Source organism: Mytilus edulis, chromosome 5 (assembly GCF_963676685.1).
Source record: "Mytilus edulis chromosome 5, xbMytEdul2.2, whole genome shotgun sequence".
In the NCBI taxonomy this organism is placed as follows: Eukaryota; Metazoa; Mollusca; class Bivalvia; order Mytilida; family Mytilidae; genus Mytilus; species Mytilus edulis.
Window position 1 is genome coordinate 52,737,283 of NC_092348.1, and position 21,920 is coordinate 52,759,202.

General features: G+C 31.1%; 1 protein-coding gene across 7 annotated transcripts in view; it reads right to left on the bottom strand.

The window, feature by feature from the left end:
• LOC139523920 (zinc finger homeobox protein 4-like) overlaps nt 1-21,920 on the bottom strand; it is a 190,154-nt gene that overhangs the window by 38,906 nt on the left and 129,328 nt on the right. For all 7 annotated transcript variants that reach the window (XM_071318317.1, XM_071318318.1, XM_071318319.1 and 4 more), the window contains one exon: nt 11,768-14,816. In XM_071318317.1, coding sequence (XP_071174418.1) covers nt 11,768-14,765 — 2,998 coding nt within the window. In that variant the 5' untranslated portion in view covers nt 14,766-14,816. The remainder of the gene's footprint in view (nt 1-11,767; nt 14,817-21,920) is intronic.

Genomic DNA, 21,920 nt, shown 5'->3' on the forward strand with positions numbered 1-21,920 from the left:
AAAATTTAACAGGATGATATGATCTGAAACAATTGATAAACTGTTATCAAAAGAAACAGACGAACCAATAAAAACAAAGTACAAACAAAATATATAGTCACCCCACATTGAGTGATAAAAACTACTTTTTTAAATGATATTTTGAACTGTTATATACATTGCAAAAATATTGTTTTTACATACTTAAGAACTAATGTTTAAAATAATTAGTCCTTACTTGATTTTTAACAGACACAGTTCAAGGCAAACGTCCTTAAGTAATGGTTATACTTGATCTATACATCTTTGTTCTTTTCCTAATTCCTTAACACACTTTTCAAAACATGAATACACAAACCAAATTATTTACTAACTAAACAAAGTCCAAACTTTAAAAAAAGAATGATAAAACATTTAAACAACCTACATTTCACTGCTTCTCAACGCATCAGTTTTCATTCTGTCGCTTCAATGAACCTTTGGTAAATCTGCTAATTAATTTACTTTTTAAACTCCCTGCGTCACTTACAAATTGTCATAAGTAAAAATTGTATTTAAATTGACCCAAGAATTAACAAAAGAGATTTAAAGCACCAATCATCTTCCACCTTGCAAATTTTGCCTGGGGATGCACTAATTAAAGATCAAGAATAATCGTCATTTAGATTTGTATAGGTGAATGAAACCGGTTTCCTGTTTATTGTCTATGGGTAAATAAGCACTGGTCACGGCCTCAATTTATTTCGTTTTTCGCATGGTTGCCTCATATCTTTGGTTTTCTTTGTAATAGAAAACAAAAAGCTGGAGTGAAATTTGTAAACAGGTACTAACTTTCTACAAATTACTTTTTTTTCATCGACTGGGTATGACACAGTTGGTTAATATCTTACAGTTATCTGATGATCCAAAAAGGACAGCTGACTGTCACCTTGAAAATATATTCTTGATATAAAAAAAACATGTTGGTGAACTGTTACAGATCTGACCTTTGACCTCAAGACAAATATCAGTGTTCAATAGACTGAAATTGTTACAATTTACCCCCAAAATCTATCAATTGATCTTTATATTAGTTGTTAAATTTCTAATGGTAATTTCAAACACCCTATGTTTACCTTATATGAATTCATTCCTTAAAATAAGTAAGGAGAAGTGGTAAAGAGAGGAAAAGTTGATCGATTACAGGACAAAATTTGCCTTAGGATGAAATTAGACAGACGTGATCACTACCGAAAAATTAGTTGTTCTTCCGTGAAATTTATAATTTAAAAGTGACAAACATTCCATAAAAACAAATTTTCCTACCTTATTGTATTGAATAACTGTTAACCCTTAAATAAAATATATATTGATTGTCATGGAAACTTATTTTCTCTCATGCTAAGTTCATAAGATATCAAGTGCACTGTTAAAACATTTTAAAGAAAAATATAAACTTTTGAAAACTTTCACAGATTTCTAATCAATTTAACAATATTTGAATTAAAAATACTTACAAAAATTGTCTCTCTTCTGTCACTTGTTGTATAAACAACATAACTTCCTTAGAATGATACAATACTAAATCTCTCGCTAATTTAATATTTGCTGATTAAATTGTCAACTTCCTTAATTATAACTACAGCCAGTAACTGAATCTTTAGTATCAAATTAATGAGAAAGTCATTCAATTTTTTTACACACAAATTATGGGAAATTCCATGACAACTGACACGTTAAAACATTAAAAATTAAAAGTAATTTACAGGTAGGCCCCCGTTTTACCTGATGTAAACAGCTTGTGTAAATTAATGTGATTAATCAAAAAGGCTTATGTTTTATGTTCTGATTGAGTGACCTCATCTGATTATCAATATGCAAATGACTTTCTATTCATTCAGCCTAAATAACCAATTGTAATAAAACTACAATCACTTTAACATGTGTTGTTCAGAGCCTTCATTAAAAATATCCAACAAGACAATCTAATCCTCTAAAATATTATCAAAATAACAGTAAAATATGTTGCCAGGGAGAAATTATACAAATATCAAATTATCCTTCATTTTCATTTATTTTATTGCGTATGATTCAGAGATAATTAAATATAAGAGAAACGGCTGTTGAATAAAAAAGCATATTTCATCAACTTTAGATATAAGAAGTCTTTCTTTACAGCGATGCTATAAATAGTTTCTCCATTTCAACAACTACTTGAAAGAACAATTTGAATTATTGCATTGTGCATTGTTCCCTGGATTTTTTTACTTCCTTGATATAAGAAAATGAGTATTAAGTGCATTTATACTTGTCTTTAACTACAACATGCCTAAATAACCCATGGAAATTAATAAATTTCAACTGCTTAAGTTAAGAAATGGAGTAGGATTTCTGACATTTCTTCCTTGATGGAATGTTAAATTCATTCTATATCATTGGGACAATTATAGTAGTCAATCCAGGATTGCTTCCCTTGAGTAATAGATACATCAGTTGTTTAAGAGTGTGATGCCTCCTTCTATGTTCATGTCCTAAATGTAATGATATGATTTTCTAGAATTTTTTTAAATTGACATCATCCTCATCTATGCAATAAAATGCAGTAACATATAACTGTTCTGTTTAAAAAATGTTTCCAGTCACAAAATCGGACTCTTATGTCTTTTAACTATTTAACTAAGTTTTACAAATAATCATAATCTCCCCACTTTTCACTCAATTCCCTAACAAATAATCAATATTTGATATAAAACAATTCAGTTGATCTCCCCAGCTGTTGGCCATAATAAAATATTAGTTTTAATTGGATGATTCATACACATAGCTAATCTGTAATTTACTTTAGCATTTGCATTAATTGTATTTTAAAGATGAGAGAGCCATGTTACACAGCACTTTTGTCTTGTCAATACTGTAACTGAAGCACTGGTAGTTTTGAAAAAAATCACCTTAACTTCTAATATACCAAAAAATCATACCAGTTAGTTTTGTTTTAAATCTATACTTTTTAAAAACAGAAGATCAAGTGGTATCAAAAAAAGTTTTATACTTAAACAAGAATGTGTCTCAAGTACACAAATGTCCCATCCTCACTATCGTTTTCTATGTTCAGTGGAGCCTGAAAATGGGATAAAATCTCTAATTTGGCATTAAAATTAGAAAGATCATATCATAGGAAAGATGTTTACTAAGTTTAAAGTTGATTGGAATTCAACTTCATCAAAAACTACCTTGACCAAAAACTTTAACCAGTGCCAGGACAGACGAACGAACGGACAGTACAACTAACGAATGGATGCACAGACTAGAAAACATAATGTCCATAAATGGGGCATAAAAAGTTAAGGCTGTAAGAAATCTCTTTACAATCTGTATTGAATGAAAATAAGCAAATGATTTAGACAGTGTATATTTATTATTGTTGCTAGTTTATTTTGAACAGTGTGGATTCATTTTTGTATATCTGATTTATTTTGGACAGTGTGGAATCATAATTGTTTCTGATTTATTTTGGACAGTGTTATTCCCTATTGTTACGGGTTTATTTGAAAGTGTGAATTCATTTTTGTTCCGGGTTTATTTGTGACTTTGGATTGATTATAATTTTCCTGGTTTATTTTGGACAGTGTGGATTCATTTTTGTTGCTGGTTTATTTTTGACAATTTCTTGGGTTCAATATTGTTCCTAATTTATTTTGGACAGTGTGGATTCATTTTTGTTCCTGGTTTGTTTTGGAAATTGCAGTTTCAATTAAATGTTCCTGGTTTATTTTTGAATGTGTGTGTGTTCATTATTGTTTCTGGCTTCCTAATTTTCATTGATTTCTCATGTTGAGGCAAATTGAATTCATTTTCCCTAAGAAAATCATCCACTCACTTGCTTTGCCGGTACTAAGATAGAATAAGTATATATCTTTGAAAATGCAAATAGATTCCATTTAAATAAGAAAATAACTCAAACTATAAAACTGGTACCATACAAAATGATTCCACAGTGCAGCATTCAGATATAATTTCTGAAGATCTACACCAAAGTTACTTCCCTTTACAAAAATGAACTAAAAATGTTCTACACTGAGGCCAGTGAAGAGAGAAACTTAAAATAAGCCATAGACACAATTTCTTTGCTACACACCTGAAAAGTATAAATAATATTCTTCAACAGTAGTTCCTAATTAAAAGGAAACACATGTATTTTAGGATAAAATAATTTTGTTTACAGGAACGTTAAACAAATGAAATCTTCAAAAATAAAATAATCAATTAAAATCAATATACCGGTATGTATTATAAAAGAAAATAGAGTGCAACCGAATATCAATATCTAAATAAATATGAATATATAAATGAGTAAAAAGATTTGTCCCCAAAGAGAAAAGAAGAAACCAAGGGGTCAATAAAAAATCACAAGCTAAAATACAATAGACAGCACCAAGAATGACTACAAGACAAACACTAACAAAACATTGTGAAGAACATGTTAAGCAACATCAACACCACAAGAAACAATGTGCTCCAGAATGCTTAGTAAAGCCTTTCCTGCTCAATCAGTGGTACCTTTCATGTCGTTCCAAGCAGATACTTTTCTAATAAACTTGAAAAAAACTTTGAATATACTTTATCCTTTATTTCTTAAAGTATGTGTACTCATCCTTTATTGTGCCTCTTTCATTATAAATTTCTTGTATCCATCAATCTATTGAACTCTGAACAAGTTTTTCTTTTTAATTAATTCTCAGTACAAATACAACATCTCTTGATTTTAAGAAATCTTTAAAATAAACAGTAAAAAATTATCATTTATGCAAATGAACAACACCTTGCAGGTAACAAGCTTGTTTGAGGAGATCAGTCTGACAGGGAGAGAACACTGGTGATATCTGTATGCAGGTTAATTCACCATTCACTTAAAGTAAATAATGAATGCAATCTGAATTATAATTTATTAACAAGATATTCACGGCACATCGGTACACTACTGTCTTCAATAAAATTTGTTACCCCTGTTTAATGAAAGGACGCTTTCAAATGTAAAATTAATGATTATTCTGATTGTAATTTTTCATCCCTTCGTCAACTTTCTTTCAATACCTCAATTCCTTAGCCACTCACTGTTTATGTATTCCATAGGCTATTTTCAATAAAGTTAATTGAATGCTTCATCTTAATGTATGAAATGTAATTTGTGATTTTTTTGTTCTGAAAGTGTATATAACACTTGTATTTTTGGCAATTTATAAAAGCTCTTGTGTTTAAAGGTCTGGCACAATACTAGCTTTTAAGACTTTCTTTTCAAACCTATAAGCTAGGATAATGATCTTTATGTCAGCCAAAGAAAACCTCGTTTCTTTATTTAACACATCTATTTAATTTAGCCTCAAACTAATTTCATTTATTAGGAACAACATATTGTCATTAAATTCTATGTCTTTGGTGAGTTTTTAAATTGATCATTATAAATGCCATGGAATCCTCAAACAAAAACCTGTTACACCTTCCGCTCCCAAAATCTAACAAAATGTTTGCTAAAACATTTAAAGATAAAGAAACATCAGTCATTAAGCATAGCAAATTGCCACTAGACTTTGAAAAGGTGATGCGAGTTTTTCCCACCATTTAAACCTTTTACAATGTAATTAATTTTTAGCTAGGTACAAGAGACTGTCACTGAACAAAAGATTCAATCCAGCTTTCTATCAACAAAAATAACGGTTCTTTTTGTTCAGCAGGTAGACTTCTATGGTAAATTTGCATTTTCCAACTAATGAGAAAATTAATATCGAAAGGTCATGACAAGGCTATTGTTTGGTTCAAATTTGTCATGGATGGGTGTCCTCTCACCACATAGCACAATTTTTGCTCCATCTCAAGTGAAATGCCACAGAGAGACACAGTTGTATCTATTTTGTTTAAGCTCCTGAAGTTGTCAAAACAATGTTAAGTCACCTCAAGATTTACTGTCATTGCAATGTATGAAGCAAATAAAAAAGTTTAAACAATTGAAAATTGAAAAATACATTCAATGTCTTGCACCTGTGTTATTGACAAAAACTGATTTTCAATTGTACCCAACCTATTTTAGATATGCATCTTAAATTGATAGGTTGCTGTTGTTTGCATTTTTCTGATTATCTTGATCTTTTTACCTGACCAGATATATGGCATTATAGTTTTCAAGATAAAAGGCAAAAACATAATCTATGTATACAGCGGTAGGTTTTTATGATATTAGACAAAAACGTAAAACAAGTTCGTAAATATTGTTAATCAAAGGGCAATAACTTCATTAAGGAGATGACTGCCGATTTGGACCAGGTGACTTATTTGTAATTATTGTCTGTCTGATCATTTTTAAACTCCAATAAGAAGTGGTCTGACAGTTTTGATGTAAATGGACATTATTAGGATCTTAATATTATGAAAATTCTGTCATCATATTTACTCCATTAGTAGTGGTTCTAAGGTAAATAGACAAAACTTTGCAGCTGGAATCATCGGACACATTTTTAAAACTAGTTAAGTTAAATTTAGCTTAGTAGTTTCAGTTAATTGACGAAGACAAGTGATGAGAAAAGCTCATGATGGACCTGTGGGACTGGTGAAATAAAAAATGTGAAATCTTATTCATTAATTGAAGAGAGACTTTAGGGTGAAAGTTCCCAGTAAAAACTTGTGCAACTAAGTGTCTTTATAGGGTCGTGCTTACAATTACATCGAATAAGATATAATAACTACTGGTCACAGCTATCAGGTTGATTATTTTATCTCATTTGTTAAATTTAACAAAATAAAAATGATCCAAGTACATTTCTTTTAAAACATCAATTAATATCCTTCTTACCTTTCTGTAATAAAACACCGCTTTTTAATTAAGGTTAAAAATGTGTGTCACTAATTTCATATAATTTTTTTTGAGGTTTTAATTTCCAACCAAAATTTTTCATAGAAAATCAAACTTAAATATCAGTGTGAATTCCCCATATAATGGCAATTCTAACACTCTGTTATATCTTATTACAACAAAAGCACATCACCTGCAGGAACAGATTATGAAAAGCTTAGAGGAATAAATTTTCTTACAGAATCAATTTTTAAAACCTCCCACACTATACCAAAACTTCCACAATAACCTGTCTCAGTAAACAAGATTGAAAGTAATCTATATATAGATTACTAAAAATAAACATAGTTACATATAGAACCAGGTCAAGAAATTCCTCAGCATCAGCTTTCTGTTTGAATTAATCTTATCTGATACAGATCACTTAACATCTAATAGGAAGTGGTCACATTGTCAATCTACCCATTGAATATAGAAATAATTTACCTGTAATACATATATTGTAAAAATAGAATGTAGGACAGAAAGTCACAGGACAAAAAGTCACAGACAAAAAGTCACGGACAAAAAGTCACAGACAAAAAGTCACAATTCATTTTTTATGATTATTTTCTTTGAATAAAAAACATTTATTTCTACAAAAATATTTTTGTATTTTTCTTAAACTATTGTATATAAACCAACTTTTTAAACAAAATATATCAAAAAAATATCAAAGATTATCAAATAATTGTTAAAAAAACAAAATGTCAAAGTGACTTGGCACTTAAATGGCTTCATGGTGCCAAGAAAAACATCTTTTGTATGATTAAAATTAAATAAATCTTTATTTTTCAAGTATAATGAAACATTTCCTAAACTTTAATATGAATATATGTATTCAAAAGTAAATATTTCAAGATATATTCTTATATATTAAATCAATTGTCAATAAATTATTTGTGACTTTTTGTCCTGTGACTTTTTGTCCTACCAATTTTGTGACTTTATGTCCTGTGACTTTTTGTCCTGTGACTTTCTGTCCGTTTACCTAAAAATACAGGTAGTTAGCTCAATTTATAACTACATAAAATGTAGTATCACAATTCCTCAAGATGATCAAGTGAGATATTTAAAACAAAAACTTTATACCTGGCCAAGTGATATTCTAACTGACTTGTCCAAACTAAATGAAAATTTGGCTTACCAGACATGTCAGCTTTCATCATTAGATGTCCCGTCAATGCTGTAATCACTATCATAACACTTTCTTTAAATTAATTTCTCAGTAAACAGTGACACGTTAATAATCAGACACACCTCACAGACCAATTGAATATAAGCCATTCATTTCCAAATAAGTCTTTTGTCGTTGTGTGATGGGGTAATAAACACCTTTCTATATGTTCAATTTCTCAATTCTTAATAAGTTCTCTTGTTCTAATCCACACAGGTAAACTAGACTTATATTATCACTTTAAGTCAATTATAAGAAATATAAGATGATCTCTTGAATGTCATTAAAAGTTTGATTTCTATATAATTTCTATGCCCTTTATGTATTGTCTATGTATGAATGATAAAAACATCTTGTGTATAAAATTGTTGCACTGAGTCATAAAATTTTGTTTGCTGGCCCAATTCATTAAAATCAACGCTCATAAACTCACTATCAATATTCTTAACTTTTACCTGTGATGAATAGATTAAAAAAAGATAGAGAAATGAAAATTCATTGCCGGCCTATCAAAGCATTATAAAATTTAAACAATGGCGATCATAGGTATCCCTCGGCAACTAACGTACCTGTTTTCATGAAGAGGATTTCCTATTTGACTCCTAGACGAATAAAATGTCTTTTCATATAATGAGAACTTTTGAGATTACAAATTGATTTAAGAAATTTGTTAGCTCTGCCAAACAAAAGAATTGAGCTCTCTTGTAAACAAAATGTATGCATTCATTTAAGGAATATTTCAATACAAATTTATATTCGTATGTTTACACAAAGTTTTCCAATCAGCCAACTTTTGTTCCACAAAACATCACAGTATTGTTCTCATATTTGATTGGAAAATTTTGTTATTCTTTGGTCTACCTTTAACTTCTTTGTTTCTTCAAAGTGAAATTCATAATGACTTTTGTCTTTAGGAGAACTTCAAACTATATTTGTATTTGGACTTTAGTTGGACTAAAGTTTCTACATAATGCTGACAATTAAATATTAAATAATTATTGTGAAAACAGGAATACTTGTTATAAAACAAAACAAACAAATTCAAAATTAACCTTTCCATAAGAACGAATAATGCTAAATGTATTTAACAAACATTAACCTTCAGTGATACAATAACTTTTTAGGTTGTAAATATATGTTTTTGCAGAATCTAAACTTTTATAAAATTTCAAATTTAAAACATTTACTTTGTTAATTTGATGCAGATAATTGAAAAATAAAACAAGAATGTGTGAATGAATGAATGTGTATATTACACAGATCCGCTCTATCATTTTCTATATTCAGTCTGGACTGTGTAATTAGGGTCAAAACTGTAATTAGGCATTAAAATTAGAAAGATCATATCATAGGGAATATGTGTACTAAAATTGGACTTCAACTTCATCCCAAACTATCTTGACCAAAAACTTTAACCTGAAATACGGGTGAACAGATGCACAGTCCGAAAAAACATAATGCCCCTATATTATAGATAAGTAAGTCATAAAAACATAAGGATTTTCTACCCAAGGAATATGATACATTCACTGCATTTGGCAAATCCTTTTAGAATTTTGACTCCTCTAGTATTTTGTTTGGCTTTTATAACTTTTTCGATTCTACTGTCAATGATAAGACTTTCATAGACAAAATGCATGTCTAGCATACAAAACTTTAATACTGGCACATATATCTAGAATGAGCTTACCACATCAACTTCCCTTAATAACTAAAATCACCATGAACATTTAATATAATGAAAAATTGATTTACAGTTTCAGAAGGTTTTGGAACATGATATATTTATTTATATTTTTTTTTTATCATATTCTGTTTACTGAATGATAAAAATTACCAGATGCTCCGCAGGGCCCAGCTTTATACGACTACAGAGGTCGAACCCTGAACAGTTGGGGCAAGTAAAGACACAACATTTAAGCTTGAAACAGCTCTGAATTTGGATTGTGATTAAATAGTTGACACAACATAGGTTTCTGACACAGAATGAATGTGGTCTAAGAACTTCAACTTAAAAACTTAAAAATTTTAAATTGGACATTTACCTATTATGGTCCAATATCCAAAATCTAAATACATGGTTAGATTCAGCATATCATAGAACCCCAAGAATTCAATTTTTGATGAAACAAATAATGTTCAATTTTAGACCCTTTAGACCTCAATGTGGACCAATTTGATATCCAGGCCCAAATATTAAAAATCTAAATACATGGTTAGATTCAGCATATTGAAGTTACCCATATATTCAATTTTTGTTGAAATCAAACAAAGTTTAATTTTTGACCCTTTGGACCTTAATGTAGACCAATTGAAGATTTCTTGCTATTGCGCAATACTGCGCAATTGAAAATTTCTTGCTATTGCACAATGCTGTGCAACTGAAGATTTCTTGCTATTGCGCAATACTGCGCAATTGAAAATTTCTTGCTATTGCGCAATACTGTGCAATTGAAAATTTCTTGCTATTGCACAATACTTAAAACAAGCTATTATTTGAACTTGGAATTATTTTTAATTATGGAATTTGCATAATTTCTTGTGCTATGTTTATTCTGTACTGTAATATTCTGTGCTGTGCACAACACTTTCTATTACAAAGAAGATAGTACATTTTCAATAGAATGTACTGTGCCGCGCACAACACTATCATACAAAATACATTGTATGGAAAGTGTTATGAACAGCTCAAAACATTATAATACTAAATAAACATGGAATTTGATAAAAATTTCAAGCACAAGAAATTATCCAAATTCCATAATTAAAAATAATTCCAGGTTCAAATAATAGCTTGTTTTAATATAATAATTTTGGACCCCCATTTGGACCAACTTGAAAACTGGGCCCATAATCAAAAATCTAAGATCATGTTTAGATTCAGCATATCAAAGAACCCCAAGAATTCAATTTTTGTTAAAAATCAAGCTAAGTTTAATTTTGGTCCCTTTTGACCTTAATGTAGACCAATTTAAAAACAGGACCAAAAATTAAGAATCTGAATACACGGTAAGATTTGGCATATCAAAGAACCCCAATTATACATTTTTTGATGAAATCAAACAAAGTTCAATTTTGGACCCTAATTCGTTGGGACTAAAACTCCCAAAATCAATCTAAACCTTCCTTTTGTTGTCATAAACCTTGTGTTAAAATTTCATAGATTCCTATTAACTTATACTAAAGTTATTGTGCAAAAACCAAGAAAAATGCTTATTTGGGACCTGTTTTGGCCCCTAATTCCTAAACTGTTGGGACTAAAACTCCCAAAATCAATCCCAACCTTCCTTTTGTGGTCATAGACCTTATGTTAAAATTTCATAGATTTTTGTTTACTTATACTAAAGTTATTGTGCGAAAACCAAGAAAAATGCTTATTTTTGCCCTTTTTGGCCCCTAATTCCGAAACTTTTGGGATCAAATCACCCAAAATCAATCCCAACCTTCCTTTTATGGTCATAAACCTTGTGTTTAAATTTCATAGACTTCTATTTACTTTTACTAAAGTGAGAGTGCGAAAACCAAATGTCTTCAGACGACGACAATGCCAACGTGATACCAATATACGACCAAAAGTTTTTCAATTTTTGCGGTTGTATAATAAAAATGAAATGCTGGTTTTAAGCATTTTTTGGGAAAAAAACACTTAAAAAAATTCAGTAAGCTTTGTTCTAAAAAGATTAAAAAATACAATTTGGCCTGCTTATTTGGTGAATAATGGTATGAACAGTATTTCAATAAATATCACTTGCCTTCTTCATCAAACTTGATTTGGTCTTCTTCACTTTCATTGTATTCAACAACTTGAAAAATTTCTCCAGGGTCAATGTCCGTCACACCTTGTTCTTTCATCTGTAGCTGTTTGATCTGTTCGTTGTGTAGATGTTTCATAGCCCTTACATGCTGGATCATGTTGAGCTTGGCTCTTGTTGAAAAGTTACATAGAGTGCAGTGGTAATATTTGGATTTGCTTTTAATTTTGCTTTCTCCCAGCTGCAAGAAATGGAAAAGCTGAGCATTCTTCTCATGCCTAGGATTTCCAGAATGGATTTGTAACTTATGAATACTATTTGTGTAGTAGTCACAAGAATTGCATCGTACCTGAACTGGATTGCTTACATTGAGATACTTGAGTCGCCATTCATTATTAGAACCTCCCTCTTTGATGTGATTAACAAGCTGCAATCGTTGCAAATGTTTATCAGTTTTACAGTGTAGTTGGAAGTTGGCTTTTAAGTTAGTCTTATAGGAGCACAGATTACATATATATGTACCTTGTGATATAGATATTGTCTCAGACTCTCTTTGCTTAGTGCGATCGACTTGTAAATGCTGATGAAGAGATTCAAGTGAATCAGTTACATATAAATTGCAAACACAACAATTATAGAGTCTAAAACTATCAGGAGTTTGTGGATCAAATGAAACACCAACACCTCCATTCTCCTTTCTCAGATCCATTGGAATTTCTCCATATGAGCTGGTAACAGCATTCCCATAGAGAGATTGCTCTATATTAAATGGCATGTTAGAGGCTGGAATACTGCTAGGATAGCCTGTTATGAAAGCTGGGTCATTCTGAAGTAACATCAGTTGATTCATCTGTTGAATATGCATGTCCCGTTGCATGTGCTTCATGTTCTGCTGTAGTACCATCATATTATGCGTATGTTTTTCACTTGTCATGTGAATACGTAGATTTCGTGCAACATTGGTTTCGTAATTACAGACATCACACCTCCATGTAGGTTTAGGTTTGTTGTTTTTCTTTAGTTGTGCATCATTGATGGATGGTAATGATTGCTGTTGTGGGGTCTGTTCCTGTACTTGCTGTTGAGATTGCTGTTGTTGCTGTTGTTGTTGTAGTTGCTGTTGTTGAGGAGGGGCTTGGAGTTTCAGTTCCCCACCTCCATTTGCCAAATCCTGAACATTGTTTAAATGTTTATCAGACTGCATATGAATACTGAGATTGCCTTTCGTTGTTGTGGAGTAATTACAAACCTCACATCTGTAAGGCTTGTAGCCACATGAGTAACTCTCTCCTCTGGCTAATCGTGGATGAGCCTGGTTTGATAAACAGTATATACACTGCTGGTCGCCTTCTGGATGTTTCTCTTTCATATGAATTTCCAGTGTTTCTTGATACTTGTAATGCCAATTACATTTTGGACATTTTAAAGTCTTACATGAATTACGTGAATGCATCATAGTCATGTGACCTCCTAATGACTGAGACGATCCTAGAATCATATCACATTTTGGACATTCAACGCCCTGAACACGACCCTGTGGATGCTCATCACAGATACCAAGAAATAATGTAGAGTTTGTAATGGGTGACATTGATGGCACAGGGGAGGAAGCACAAGGTGAATCTAATTGTCGACTTAGCTTTGAGCGAAGATTACTTGTTAGATTCTCAATTGCTGACGATGATAAAGATGATGATACTGGAGACATGGATGAATGAACACAGGTAGTAATGCTTGAAGCACCATAGTGGTATGGCATTGAACTGCCCTGAGACATGTCGGAATTCTCTGATTTTGAAACAGAATTCAAGACAAGAGCATCTGATAGCTTTGGTTTGGAATGTACGAAACTGACTTTGGTATTGTCATTCAGTGATGACTTAAAAGAGTTTGGCAATGTTACACTTTCTGACAAAAGCATGTCTCTTCCAGTAGTAGGATTTTTCAGTGCTTTTGGCTTTAAGAATGACATCAATGGCTCTTTCTTTGTGCCAACACATTGTATGATGGCTGATGAATTTTTACGTAACATTACTCTCTTTTCATCTTCATTCAATATCATAGAATGTTCAGAAACAGCATGAGCCATAAAAGACTTACTGTATCCAAAAGACAATTTACAAATGAAACACATCAGAATTGGCTTAGTAGGAACATTTGTAAAGTCCTGACTTTCTTCAGAGGTAGATAGACTATCACCATCAGTCTTGGTCGACTTTTCATCATTTTCACTTTTGCCAGAGCGCATATCATACACTTTATAACTAAACATCATCGGTGCCTGAGACAAATATTCTCGTGAAGGATCATAGCTTGGATTTCTAGGAACAAAAATGGCATTGGCAATTTGTGGCAAAGCTGGGACTTGAGAGACAGTGTCACTTCCTTTCTTATCAACAATTAATTCTCGCTGATTAGAAACTCCAATTAAAGAGTCAAGGTCACTCAGACTAGAATCACCATCCTCCAGAATATATGCAGACCCATCTGGATTATAAACAATTCGTCCATCAAAACTCTCCCCTTCACTTAATTCACTAGCATTACTAGGTGTTCGACAATATTCTCGAATCATGTTACTTTTATTTGACCCATCTAGTTTTGTACATTTATGATCAAGAAATTGCTGTAGTGATGGAAAGTCTGTGTTACAATCATCACAAATGATTGGTTCATCATCATCATCCTCTAGTTCGGACATTTCCTCTTCCATATTATTCAATTCTTTATTCCCTGTGACGGGTGTTTCCATTTTTGGGGATGTTTTGCAGATAGATAATGGTGATGATAGCCTGTTGAAGCTTGGACCTGAACCAGATTTCTCAAGATCACTGTGCTTGTTAACATTGAAGAGTCTAACTGATTCTGATTCTTGGTCCAAGCCAAACTTTTGAGGTGATCCCTTCATACCCACGAATGAGTTAGGGGTAGAGGAAAGTACTAGAGTCATGTCAGGTCCACAATGGGTTCCTGGGGGTGTCAGGGGTTCAAAGTCCATTCTAATATGGCCTTCCTCATTTCTTACTCTGAACTACATCATGGTTTAAACCTGAAAATAGATTAAAAAAAAATATTCAGGATATAATAATCAATCTTGAATTTCAATTGCATCTGTTAGAAACTTTGTACCTATCAAAATGCAAAAAAAAAATGGAGACAAATAATACATAAAACGGTTAAAAAATTCATATTTAAATAGTTACAAAACCTACACTGTTTTAAGCTGAGTTCCATTATAGTTGCTTTAATTCTTTAGTATCTGTTAAATGAATAATTGTTCTAATGGTCTTTTGTTTAATTAAGTTTTAGATCAACTATTTTTACTTATAAAATAGATATAAATTTTAATATTTATCTCGTGCAATTAAATAATCAATACCTACATTTCAAAAGCTGGCATTAAAAGATTACTCAAGAGTTTAGTATACATATAAACTTTTATTTATGCTTATCTGAAAAATTTATTGAAGCAATTTAAATTTAAATCCAGAAAAAATCTGTGTCATCTTATAAAAGGTATATCTTCTGAATCATTATCATTTTCTAATTGTAAACAATTAGAAATTTAAAATGTCGGCATAAATGTTATATGTTAAGAAAAATATATAAGAAAATAGCATACACATTTCACCTGCATCATCAACAAATGTAAACTTTTTTTTTTTTATAACAATGAAAGAAAAGTTATTGTTTACCTGAAAAATGTAACAATTCAATTTTAAAAAATCCACATTAATTTAAAAAAAATCTTTTTTCTTGTCCGTTGGATGGTATGGAAGTTTGTCACCTTTAGCCGATGATGGTCATGGTTTACCTGTACAACCTGAGGGCAATATAGCACCTGACCTCTATCATATCCTGTCCTTCTTATTGTCTGCTTCAAGGCCCAAACAGGTCCTTAATTAGTGACCTCCAGTAATAAATTAATTAATGTCAGAATGGTTCCTCTGAGGTTCATTGAAGGGACATTGTCTTTTTCGAAAACAGACAAGGAAGGTCTAATACACAAATTATAAGCAAACTTTGAACTTTGATTGATGTTCAGAATTGTGAATACTTGATGGAAAATAGCACATGGTTAATTATTAAAGGAAATAAACAAACATAAACTGTGGGAAAATTACAAATTTTAACATTAATTATGTGATAGATTTTATGAGTTGATTATATCCCATTTATAACTACTTAAAGTGGACTACAGTTATATCTATACAAGTACTTTCAATAAAACCAACCAAATGAGAAAAGTTATAAAGCTTAATTATCAAGGTATTACTTCATTTGTTTGTGGACAAATTGTGTAAAGATACTTGTCTTATCAAATACTTTAAATCTTAAAGACATGATAGAAGTTGAATACAACCTTTTCCTGTGGTGGTTGGGGAGGGGGGTGGTACTAACTATGTAATGAATGGTAGGGATGAGTTGCTGGAATAGGTCATTATTTCCATCTTCATGATATGGGATTATATGTGGAGAAATTATGATGATAAGTATAAGTAAAAAGTCAGATGTGTTTTTTTTACAGATTAGATTAAAATCATTATTAAACGTACATCAGTTTTTTTTCAAATCTGTCGATCTCTCCATGAAATAGCATTATCGTGATAACTAGAGCTATATTTTTGTCACAATATTTATAATAAGGAATATCTTAAATATTCAAAATATATGAAGGGTAGGGTACAGGCTGTCTCAGTTGCTCATCGCTACCACAAAAGGATCATAGTTCCCCTTTCTGGATAATTTTCAAAGTTCTTGGGTAAAAATATTGCGTAGGTACTTCAATTCAGTCATGGACCCCCAAAGTCGCAGGTGTGTCCAGTATATTATAACATTTTCAAATACTTTAAAAAAAAATAAAATCAAATAGCTATTCTATTTAAATAAACAAGAAATATGAACTACCTTTCAATGTGCTCCAATTAAAAAAAATAGGAAAAAAAATTTCCCCAAAAACTCCCCCTTTTCCATCCCCTTGAAGCAATTACAGCTAAACTCAACCCCATAATTAGTACAATTTTAGAGAGATCCATACACTCAAACACAATTTATTGTCTGGAAACCAGAAAAATGTTTGTTTTTTGCCCCTAATTCCTGTATGTTTGGGAAAATTACCCCCAAACCCCTTTGTGGTACAATTTCAGAGAGATCCATACACAAACACACAAGTTATTGTCCTGAAATTACAAAAATGCTTGTTTTTGGTCCCTAATTCCTAAACTGTTTGTACAAATTATCGCAAAATATCAATCCAACCTTCCTTTGTGGTATTGAACCTTTTAGTAAAATTTTATAGAAATACATTTACTTAAACTAAAGTTATTGTACGGAAACCAAATGTGTCTTCGGACAACAATTCAGACGCAGACGACATTATAGAATTAAACGAACCAAAAAAAATTTTTGCAGTCAAATAAAAACAAACAGGATGAGGCCTAATATGTGCATAATATATGGACACAGACAACTGATCTAAACAAAAATAAAATGCCTTCATGGAAGTTACAAATAAATTTCCCAAATTCATTTTTAAGTTAATGTTTCAGTAAATATCAGTCAAAAAGAATGTAATAGTTTAAAATACCTTTGAAAAATGCAGCTACAAATAAAACAGGTAGAAAAAGGTTTACTTTCCCACAGACTAATCAATTAATTCGGACATCTGAAAGGTCACACAATTAAACAGATAATATGGTCATCTGAATGTGGACCCCCAGGTGCTTCAGGTGTAATTCAGAGATAATTCTAGTTAAGATATTAACACAGAACAATTGTCTTTTTGTCATAAGAGAAGATTAGTTCATTGTGACACTAATGTTGCTCTGAGCAGGTCTTAATTTTAAAGATCCACAAAACTGATAATTAAGAGCTATTTGAACTATTTAAAAATTCCTTAAGCTGGACACCTTATTAAGATAAAACATGTAATCATATTATAGAAATCCACTTGCATGTGGTTCAAATCTTTATAAACTGTAATAAGTTGTTCAAAGTTTTAAAATATATTACTGAAAGGGGCACTAGCTACGAGATATACAAAAATTCAAAAGTATGATTTTTTTGTTCAATCATTAAAGAAAGTGAAATAGTGAAATAATAATTTGCTTTTATCAGCTAAAATGGTTCAATTTTGTCAAATTAAGCTAATAAACATTGAAAATTATTTATTCACTTGCAAGTGAATAATTAGACCTCATTTAATCCGTATGCATGAGAACTCCAATTTAACCCTGTAGAAAGTGATAGAATAACGCATGCATTGTCCATGTCCAATGTTTTACATTGTATAAATAATATATGAGAATTTGAGTCAAATCGGTGAACATGAATTTGGCAGCTAGTGCCCCTTTAATAAATAATTTTTAGTGTGTACATTTTACTTTTATTTGTTTTCTAAGTCAACAAATAACACAAATATAAGTAACTAAGTGAAATCTTAAGCAGGTTGCATGTGTGTGAATGATTTCAACAAGGATTTTTATACTAATACAAAACCTTGAATTAATAGTGTAAATTTAATTTCTTCAAAATCAGTTTTAAATATAAAAATGAAGAAGAAACTTCTGAGATCTTCAGTAAAATATTAACACTTTCCTCTAACTTTCAACTTTCATATGATAAACTTTCACAAAAATTTCCTTTGAATAATTAGAAATATTTGTTCTTGTCCAAAATAAATAATAATTGATGGACCAATTGATAAAGTAAAACAAATTAATGAGGTTCTTGGTAACAGTGAAAAAAAGTGATAATTGTTTGCTTTGCCTGGTTATTCTAATATTACATAACTAAACAATAAACTGTTAACTATTTTCTGTCTACCTGTATAGTTAGGTAATTAACAAGTTTCTGTCATCAGAGTTTTACACACCTAGCTTCACACCTTCTCTGGTAGTCACAACTTAATTTGTAAATCAATATTTAATTAGCAACACTATGCCATATTATATCATTGCAGAATAATTACGAAAAATTATCATCCAAGAATATATAAACTAGAGGCTCTAAAGAGCCTGTGTCGCTCACCTTGGTCTATGTATCATAAACGAAGAACACAGATGGATTCATGACAAAATTGGGTTTTGGTGATGGTGATCTGTTTGTAAATCTTACTTTACTGAACATGCTTGCTGCTTACAATAATCTCTATCTATAATGAACCTATGAATCTATCCCAGTAGTTAACATATTTTGTAAAATTTTACAAAATTTACCAGTCTTATGAAAATTGTTAACAATTGACTATTAAGGGCAATAACTCCTTAACGGGTCAATTGACCATTTTGATCATGTTGCATATTTGCTGTACATTATTGCTCTTTACAGTTTATCTCTATCTATAATAATATTCAAGATAATAACCAAAAGCTGCAAAATTTTCATAAAATAACCAATTCAGGGGCAGCAAAGACCTTGACCTAACAAACAAATTTGTCTTGTCAGATTTGCTCTAAATGATTTGGTTTCTGAGATTTTAGTCAAAAACTGCATATTACCCTATGTACTTTTTTTAGCCATGTCGGCCATCTTGGTTAGCAGGCGGGGTCATCTGACACATTTTTAAACTAATACCCTATTAATGATGATTGTGGATAAGATTGGTTAAATTTTTCATAATAGTTTCCGAGGAAAAGATTTTTGTAAAAGATTACAAAAATTGACTATAAAGGGCAATAACTCATTACGGGGTCAACTGACCATTTCAGTCATGTTTGACTTTTTTGTAGATCTTACTTTGCTGAACATTATTGCTGTTACAGTTTATCTCTATCTATAATAATATTAAGATAATAACCCAAAACGGCAAAAATTCCTTAAAATTACCAATTCAGGGGCAGCAACCCAACAACAGGTTTTCCAATTCATCTGAAAATTTGAGGGCAGATAGATCTTGACCTGATAAACAATTTTACCCCGTGTCAGATTTGCTCTATCTAAATGCTTTGGTTTTTGAGATATAAGCCAAAATCTACATTTTACCCCCCTATGTTCTATTTTTAGCCATGGCGGCCATCTTGATTGGTTGCCTGGGTCACCGAACACATTTTTTAAACTAGATACCCCAATGATGATTGTGGCCAAGTTTGGTTATATTTGGCCCAGTAGTTTCAGAGGAGAAGATTTTTGTAAAAGTTAACGACGAAGACGCGGGACAACGCTGGACGCCAAGTGATGAGAAAAGCTCACTTGGCCCTTTGGGCCAGGTGAGCTAAAAATAAAATTGTTGACACAGAGATATGTCTTGCCATCATGCAATTTGACATATAATAAGTGATGCACTTTAAAATTACATAAACTCAAACTTTCAAAACAATTCAAAAGTTTCAAAGTCCATGGAAATGAGATGTGCCAATGTTAAGACAACTTTAATAATACCAACTATCATAATGGCCTCCTAATAGTAGTTTCCAATCTGACCTAATATAGTGTTGAAGCCACAGCAAACAGCATGCCTAAGTTTCAATTTATCCTCTTCACGAAGGTGCCAGAAAAATAGTATGTTATGTTGAATTAGGAAGGAAAACCAACAATCTTAGTTAATTAAGATTGGAGTCAATTGCCTGCCTTGAGACAGATTTGAACTCATAACCTCAGTATTGACAGGCTTGTGATACAGAAGTTGGAACTTAACTTAGACTTCTCCTGCATTTATTTGATGACAAGAATTAAACAGGTTTGTTTGTTTTTACAATGTGAATTCTGATATTATTACATTCAAGAACTAGTACATTACCAATGCACACTTTCATGCTATAATTTCGAGGGTGCTCAGGATAGTCATTTTTGAGTACTTGCATACAGTACCATTTGTAATCACACTCATTTAAACACTTTTCTGATGTTCAACTATTATAAATCAGTTGTGTGCATGATTTTGATATCTTATTTGTTCATATATTGGTCTGTTAATGATATACTTCAAAATAGCAGTTGATAATGCACAAAAGTGTCCTGCTTGGCATGCTATTTATGCTACTTGAGTGGTTGTTTATGCATTTGTCAGTCAATGGTATAATGATTGATAATGATTGTTTATGCATTTGAATGTGTTAATGGTGTCCTGCTTGGCAGATAGTGTTAATGTATTTATTTGTTAATGATATCATGCTTTACAGGATTGTTTGTTTTTGAATTTGTCTGTTAATGATTTCCTGCTTTATAGTGATAATTATGCCTTTGTCTGTTTAGTTATATCCTGATTTTTATGTTAACTAAATCATGCTTGGCAGTAGTTTATGCATTTTTATGTTAATCACATTTTGTTTGACAGTGTCATATTATTTATACATTAATCTGTTAATGATATCATGCTTGTCAATGTTTATTTTTACATTAATCTGTTAATAATATCATGCTGGTCAATGTTTATTTTTACATTAATCTGTTAATGATATCATGCTTGTCAATGATTTTTTAAGAGAGAGCCATATCTCTTGCACGTTAAAGACACCCTTGTAGATTTCGAAAAAAGAGTAGGCTAATGCCGCTACAAGGCAGCACTCGCACCCGCAAAGTGGAAAGGGATTAATATAAGTTGCAAAACTTGTTTCCCAATCCACTATAAATAAATATGTTTATACTATACTAATAATTTTTTTTTAAATTAATCTGTTAATGATATCATGCTTGTCATTTGTTTATTTTTACATGAATCTGTTAATGATATCATGCTTGCCAATGTTTATTTTTACATTAATCTGTTAATGATATAATCTGTTAATGATATTATGCTTGTCAATGTGTGTGGTTTTTTTTACACGCATCTGTTAATGATATCATGCTTGTCAATGATTATTTTTTCATAAATCTGTTAATGATATAATGCTTGACAGATTTGTTCTGCATTATTCTGTAAATGAATCCTGCTTGATATTAGTTGCATGTCTGTTAATGTTATCCTGTGATGGGGAAAGCTTATGCATTTGTTTGCTTGAATCATAGTAAATGCTTGTTATGATATCTGTTTATATATTTGTAACTAGAACTAAAGATTCTTCACCCATACTGATTATAACAAGAACATCACTGATTCAAAAGTTACCAACTGGGTGACTCTATCATGAAATGGAGCCCAGTTGATGTAATCTTACTTACAGAAATGGAAGTTAATTTTCTTTTCACTGTCTGTTTACTTTTGTTTGAGATTGAA